This window comes from Aphanomyces astaci, assembly GCF_000520075.1.
Source record: "Aphanomyces astaci strain APO3 unplaced genomic scaffold supercont1.29, whole genome shotgun sequence".
In the NCBI taxonomy this organism is placed as follows: Eukaryota; Oomycota; class Saprolegniomycetes; order Saprolegniales; family Verrucalvaceae; genus Aphanomyces; species Aphanomyces astaci.
In genome coordinates, this window is record NW_009798292.1 from 550,947 (window position 1) to 558,143 (window position 7,197).

A 7,197-nucleotide genomic window follows, 5' to 3' on the forward strand; every position below is an offset into this window, starting at 1 on the left:
TCATCCCATACTAGTACATTATGAGTCGTGACCATGGCCGTATTTCCCCCGGTTATGTGTACTTCAAGCCACCTGGAAGTGCATCAGATTCCATTTCTGCTCATTTTTGGCTGTAATGCACAAACCAAGCCCATCTAGCCATAATTTAGGGCTCGATTGTCATGAACACACCTTGCGGCGCTGTACACTCCTGCCTCTGCCCAAATCCTGCTGTTAATACTGCTCTTGCCAGGCATTACTACATTATTGTCATCATTTTTCAATTTCGCCGGCAATTCAACCATGCGGATCGTGCTCTCCTTTGTACTAGCGTCAGCGGTTCAAGCCGCAGTGTCGTGTGGGTTTGACACGTTCAACTACACTGAAACGACCATCGACAAGCTGCAAGACGCTATCGTCAGCAAGCAGCTCAGTGCCGAGGAAATCGTTCAGGTTGGTTTGGGTTTTAGAAGTTCATCGGTGAAGTACTAACTGGTGCCAATCATGCCCAGCATTATTTGGACGTGATTGATCAACTCAACCACAACGGCCCACAACTCAACGCTGTGATCGAGACGAGCCCCACCGCGTTGGCCCAGGCCATCGCCCAAGACCGCAATGGCACCCGCAGCGGCCTGCTCCACGGCATCCCCATCCTCATCAAGGACAACATCGCGACCACGGACGACGGCTTAACCGCGTGCGCCGGGTCATTTGCGATGGAGGGGAACATCGCCCCCCGCGACGCCTTCCTCGTCCAGAAACTCCGCGCGGCCGGGGCGATTGTCCTCGGGCATGCCAATATGGTTGAGTGGGCCAACTGGCGCACCCTCACGGAGTCGGTCGATTGGAGGTACCACCCTCCATTGCTGACGATGTTTCATACGAATTCGCCTCGTAGTGCTCGCGGTGGTATCACCAAGAATCCGTACGTGCTGACCGCGCGCACATCAGGTTCGTCGTCTGGCTCGGGCTCGACGGTGGCGGCCAACATGATTCCTGTTGCGATTGGCACGGAGACAGGTTTGTGGTTTGTGGTAGATACGCTTATGGAGTGGTTGGTTGGGTCCAATGTGGCTTTGTCTTCGGTGTAGATGGCAGCATTGTCGGCCCGGCATCGTTTCAGTCCGTCGTCGGGTTGAAGCCAACGGTGGGCCTTGTAAGTCGCACGGGTGTGATTCCTTTCTCGGCGCGCCAAGACTCTCCAGGGTACGGCACCCCACCCAACAACGTTTCTTGATGTTAATATCCTAGCCCCATGGGCCGCACCGTGGCGGACGTGGCCCGTGTGTTGGAAGCCATTGCCGGCTTCGACCCGACTGACCCCGCCTCCAAGGACGCCCCCGTGCCCGAGTACTCGCAAACGTACAACGCACTGACGTCGTTCAAGAAGATTCGCGTGGCGATTTCCAAAGAAGCACATGACATAACCAAAAACAAGCTCCTTTCCCAGGCGCATATCGATGCGTTTAACCAGGGGGTGGAGAAATTGAAAACGCTCGGCGCCGACATCGTGTACGCGCCGTACCCCAATGCCGCCGCCATCTCGGAGTCCGAATGCCAAGTACGAGTTCTTGTATTATGTTTTGGATTATTGGTGCATGTGTCGTGTGCTCATATTGTGTGTGGTGATACAGTATGTCGCGTTCACGACCGAATTCAAAGTCGATGTCGAAGCGTACTTAAGCACGTTGACGTGGAAAGAGGGCGTGACGCCTATGAAAACCCTCCAGGACATTACCGACTACAATGCTGCGCACCCCGACACGGAGCTCAACGTGCTCGATCAAGTAAGACCTCTCTTGTCTTCGCATCATGGCGACTTTTCATTCGAACCAACTTGTAGTCGTTGCTTTTGCTGTCGCTCAACGGCCCAAACCAAACCAGCAAAGTCTACCTGGATGCGCTAGCCTTGTGCCAAGACTTTGCCGTGACCAACGGCATTGAAAAGTACATCAAGGACACACAAGCCGACGTGATCTTTGCGCTCACCGAGTCGTGGTTCCCCGGATACCCTTCGATTGCGGGGTGGCCCATCCTCTCGGTACCCTTGGGGTACAACCACTCGGTGCCGTTCGGCGTGTCCTTTGTCACGCCCAAGTACCACGAAGAAAAACTCCTGCAATATGGCTACGTGTTTGAACAAGCCACGAAAGCGCGTGTGACACCCCAGTTTTTGCCCGACAATTAAGTCGTCCATCATCACATCGTGCGTTTCACTGTATTGTCCATGGCATCTTGTTGATATGGAAGAACATTTCTTCCAAGTGTGGGAGTTTGTCAAAGCGACGTAATCTCCGACGTAGTTGCATGTGGGTGTTCACTATGTCGTGGTCAAAATTATCGACGTAGTTGCATGTACTACTGTAGTAGGTGAATCTGGAGTACTGTAAAACACGATAACTATTGGGTAATGGGGTCAAAAACTGCTCAAGGCTTAATTCGCTCCGAATTTCCTTGTTAAGCGATACTGTACAGTACCACTGGTACTTTACTACTAGTACTGCAGTGTACGTAGCAGTACGTAGTACAGGTACAGTAGTACTATTATTTCATATTCTCAGTGCGTGCAGTAGTTTAGTACTTCCTACAGTAGTCCCCCTTGAGTACATACTACGTAGTAGTAAAATGCAGTTTAACCAAAACAACATATTCCAGCTAACGCTAGTGGTGATGCCAACCCCGGGAATAGCAACACAAGGGGTCCGAGGTTTCATGGCTTTTGGCGTTTTTGAAGGGAAAAATCGTCACGTCAGCATAAGAGGAACTGTTGCTCTCAGTGAATTATTCCCATTCGTACCATTCCAGGCAGAACTTCAAGTCATCTGGAAAGCGTATCATATACCATTTCTGATCATTTCGGACGTTTACAGCAAAACCAAACCAGGTCTCCATAATTTACAGCTCGATTAGGTCAGGTTGCCAAGAACAAACCTTCGGTTCTGTATGTTGATACACTGTACTGGTGGTGTACAAGGCTACCACAACATTATTAATTTCAATTTCGCCTGCAATTCAACCATGCGGATCGTGCTCTCCTTTGTACTAGCGTCAGCGGTTCAAGCCGCAGTGTCGTGTGGGTTTGACACGTTCAACTACACTGAAACGACCATCGACAAGCTGCAAGACGCTATCGTCAGCAAGCAGCTCAGTGCCGAGGAAATCGTTCAGGTTGGTTTGGGTTTTAGAAGTTCATCGGTGAAGTACTAACTGGTGCCAATCATGCCCAGCATTATTTGGACGTGATTGATCAACTCAACCACAACGGCCCACAACTCAACGCTGTGATCGAGACGAGCCCCACCGCGTTGGCCCAGGCCATCGCCCAAGACCGCAATGGCACCCGCAGCGGCCTGCTCCACGGCATCCCCATCCTCATCAAGGACAACATCGCGACCACGGACGACGGCTTAACCGCGTGCGCCGGGTCATTTGCGATGGAGGGGAACATCGCCCCCCGCGACGCCTTCCTCGTCCAGAAACTCCGCGCGGCCGGGGCGATTGTCCTCGGGCATGCCAATATGGTTGAGTGGGCCAACTGGCGCACCCTCACGGAGTCGGTCGATTGGAGGTACCACCCTCTATTGCTGACGATGTTTCATACGAATTCGCCTCGTAGTGCTCGCGGTGGTATCACCAAGAATCCGTACGTGCTGACCGCGCGCACAACCGGTTCGTCGTCTGGCTCGGGCTCGACGGTGGCGGCCAACATGATTCCTGTTGCTTCGACCCGACTGACCCCGCCTCCAAGGACGCCCCCGTGCCCAAGTACTCGCAAATGTACAACGCCCTGACGTCGTTCAAGAACATTCGGGTGGCGATTTCCAAAGAAGCACATGACAAAACCAAAAACAAGCTCCTTTCCCAGGCGCATATCGATGCGTTTAACCAGGGGGTGGGGAAATTGAAAACGCTCGGCGCCGACATCGTGTACGCGCCTGTTGTCCGGCGAAAACCAGGAACAAGGGACTTCAAGTTTCTCCGACATCTGAGAACTATGAATTTCCCCAAATCCTGGATTTTGATTGGCTCATTCCATATTTCATCCTGATACTGACCAAAAATCAGGTTTTCACCTTTTGGGCCACATCCGAACATCTGCGAACATATATTTACCAATATGAATTCGGACGTAGCCAAGTAGATTACATTTAGATAGTGAGCGCATTTCTTTAGCTAGCTACAAAGCGAACCTAACTTCATATAATCACTTCTGAATTTACCATCTACCTGTCTATCCTTCACGGGAGTGACAACAAAGAATTCTTTAGTGAATTTGCTCCTGCGGACACACTTCGTGCCCCAGTTCCCTACGCTTGCCTTAGTCGACGAGGCGCGTTCTTGCTTTTTCCCTGCCGTGACCATGGACGAAGACGCTTCGTCTACTCCCTTGTCGCCGCGCACTGGGGCTGGCCTTGTGCTGACCCGTACCCGATCCCAGGAGGCCGTATGCCCATTACCCTCCTGATATTGCTGTCCAGCAGATGGACCAAGCCGTGGATGCACAGTCATCCCGGCTGGACACGGTGCAGCAAGCTGTTGGTGCTCAAAGCCAACACACATACGAACAGCTAGTGGTGCTCCACCAGCATCAATAATTGCAAGCCAATGCTCAGATGGAGCTCAACCATAAGCTGATGGCTGGCTGGCTTTGCTGCGTGACCTGCAGAACCAGCTGATGGCCCAGTTGGAATCCCAACGCCGGACCACCGAACATCATGACCAAGGACTGCGAGCAGCTGCTGCGTCCTCTGTCATGCAAGCCGAAGCGTTGGAAGACATGCGATGCCGTACGAGTGCCAGATGGCATGTCTTTACGGCTGCCCCACCGCCACTTTCGGTGCAAGTACCTGCGTCACTGGGTGTACAAATGGTCTATGGATTCCAAGCGGTGCCCAAGGCCCCGACGTTTAATGGAAGCACAAAGGTGCAGAAGCGTCGGTTCATGGACCAGTATGAGGCTTACATCCGTGAGATCCGTCTCGCCAATGCCCAACGACCCGGTGGATAGCAAGTCTACCAGATACCTCTCAGCGGCTGTATCGATCCGCTGTCCGTGGAGTGTATCGCCTTCTGGGAGATTGGCAAGCCAAGCCATGAGCTAACCGAGGAAGACTGGCGAGACTTTTCCCTTGGAGCTCGCATTGTAGATCCTGTAGATATGACCAAGCTCAACCAAGCCATGGGGAAGCTCAGGATGGACATCTCAATCCTGTCATCCGAATCACGTGTCTCAAAGCTGGTTAGCTTCGAGGCTACGCTGGTTCGTCTCAACTTGGAAGGTTTCGCTGAGTCTGAGCCCAAGCTTACGGTGGATTTTCTGATGGCTGCTATCATGCCACCTGCTGTGCAGAAGCGTGTGCGTGAGCTCATGAAGATTTATGAGAACCGTGGCTACAAGAAGGACGCCCGAGCGTTCAAGAACTGGCTCGCCGAATATATGCGTCGTTACGGCGAATTCGAGCCATTGGTACAGGCTACCCCTCTGTCTCCTAGGCCTACGCCTGACAAGACTGGTGACAAGGGCGGAAGAGGTGGGAGAGGCCGTGGTGGCAGGGACAAGACGGTGGCCGTTGTCAACGTGGATAGGGTCCCTAAAGGACGGGAAGTGCTTCAAGTGTTTGAGCACTGGTCACAACGTGTTCAAGTGTCCCAAGGTGGCCGATGGCGAAGCCCGTCTGTTGATGGATCGGGCCAAGGCCATCTGGGCCGAAGCCAGAGGCGAAGGCAAGACGGAGAAGGCGATAACCATTGCCAAAGAGGTGAAGACAGTTGAGCCGAGTGAAGAATCCGCCGTCTTGTGTGCTGCGCGTGTGGTCTGCACAGCCAGCCAGGCTGTAGCTCTGGATGCCTCGTTCGACAGTGGTGCGGACCAGAGCGTGATCCCTCCCAAGACGCTCCAGATGTTGAAGGACGCCGGGCGTGACGTGGTCGTGACGGATCTGCCGACACCTGTTGTGGTCTGAGGTTTTGTGGGCCATACGGTGGCCCAAGAAGTCAAGCTGACGCTCAAGTTCGAGGCCGATGTTGGCTCCCTGGTATTGGCTAACGTCAAGTGCTGGCTCTCTGTCGGTAACCTGCCAGCTGGTGTGGGTGACATCCTGCTTAGCCGTCCTATCATACACAAGCTAGGCTACGACCCGCAGTCTATGCTACGTGAAGCTGACGCGGTGTGCAGCGAATACGACATGGAAGACGTGGAGTCTACCAGTGGTGTGGTGAAGGCAGTCATGCTGGCGACCAACAAGAGCTGGTGGATGATCTAGCCGAAGAGGAAGAAGCTTTGGTGCCCATGGAGCTGGCCGCCTGTTTTCCCGATATGACGCCGGTCGATCCAGCTGTAGAACAAGCCAAGGTTCAGGCGGTGCTGGATGCCAGGGTGGCAGAAGCTCTGGTAGCTGGCTGTGGTGCTGAGTTTGCCCTGGGTCTATCCAAGCTCCTAGCCAAGTATATGGACGTTTTCTGCCTTACGCTTGGCCGCGACCCACCGGTGGACATGCCACCTTTAAAGGTGCATCCGACAAAGAACTCCAAGCCTGTGCGTTGCAAGGCTAGACGCTATTCCCTCCCTCAGCGTGAGTTCATGCAGAAGCATGTGGAAGAGCTGGAGAAGGCTGGTTTCATCTATCGAAACCCAGCCAGCCGATGGGCGTGTGCCCCTCTGATTGTGCGCGAGTCTCATACCAAGGACGAATTCCGTATGACGGTGGACCTACGCCCAGTCAACAGCCAGACGGAGCAGATTGCCTGGCCTATGCCCATGTTGGAAGTTGTGGTGGACCACCTGCTTTTTCATGTTGGACTTCTTCAAGGGCTACTGGCAATTCTCCTTGGATCTAAGCTGCCAAGAGATGTTCTCGTTCCTTACGGACACTGGTGTCTACACATCTTATCGGGTGATGCAAGGTGGTAGCGATAGTGTGGCCTATTGCCAGGCTACGGTTCAAGCCATGTTCGCTGAGCAGCTGTACAAGTGCCTGTTAACCTGGTTGGACGACCTCCTGGGCTATCACAAGACACCATCTGGCCTGCTGTTGACCCTAGCTGAAGTGCTTGAAGTTTGCGCCAAACGTGGCCTGAAGCTACACCCAAAAAAGTGACAATTCTTCGTGGTGTGGCCGTATCATTAGCGGCGCTGGAGTGAAGCATGACCCAGTTCGAGTGGAAGCTCTACAGCGACTGCCCGAGCCCAAGACTGGGGCCGACCTCCAGCAGTAT

General features: G+C 53.5%; 3 protein-coding genes across 4 annotated transcripts in view; all 3 read left to right on the forward strand.

Annotated features, from left to right (window-relative positions):
• The window catches only part of H257_10658, a 3,046-nt gene extending 847 nt beyond the window's left edge, over positions 1 to 2,199 (forward strand). Inside the window, exons 3-7 of one of the 2 annotated variants that reach the window (XM_009837261.1) lie at positions 881 to 1,002; positions 1,074 to 1,188; positions 1,234 to 1,543; positions 1,617 to 1,769; positions 1,826 to 2,199. In XM_009837261.1, coding sequence (XP_009835563.1) covers positions 881 to 1,002; positions 1,074 to 1,188; positions 1,234 to 1,543; positions 1,617 to 1,769; positions 1,826 to 2,170 — 1,045 coding nt within the window. In that variant the 3' untranslated portion in view covers positions 2,171 to 2,199. The remainder of the gene's footprint in view (positions 1 to 880; positions 1,003 to 1,073; positions 1,189 to 1,233; positions 1,544 to 1,616; positions 1,770 to 1,825) is intronic. The other variant, XM_009837260.1, reaches the window with a different exon arrangement.
• An 801-nt stretch (positions 2,200 to 3,000) lies between these two features.
• H257_10659 (hypothetical protein) lies at positions 3,001 to 4,134 on the forward strand (the record flags this gene model as incomplete). The annotated part of the gene is made up of 4 exons (XM_009837262.1): positions 3,001 to 3,150; positions 3,210 to 3,539; positions 3,599 to 3,954; positions 4,116 to 4,134. 4 exons carry the CDS (start codon positions 3,001 to 3,003, stop codon positions 4,132 to 4,134), a joined length of 855 nt encoding a protein of 284 aa, XP_009835564.1.
• Positions 4,135 to 4,657: 523 nt separating this feature from the next.
• Positions 4,658 to 7,079, forward strand: H257_10660 (hypothetical protein; the record flags this gene model as incomplete). Its single annotated transcript, XM_009837263.1, has 7 exons — positions 4,658 to 4,906; positions 4,991 to 5,513; positions 5,569 to 5,901; positions 5,947 to 6,192; positions 6,246 to 6,517; positions 6,569 to 6,748; positions 6,792 to 7,079. The coding sequence occupies 7 exons, from the start codon at positions 4,658 to 4,660 to the stop codon at positions 7,077 to 7,079; spliced, it is 2,091 nt and encodes a 696-aa protein (XP_009835565.1).
• Between the last annotated feature and the right edge of the window lie 118 nt (positions 7,080 to 7,197).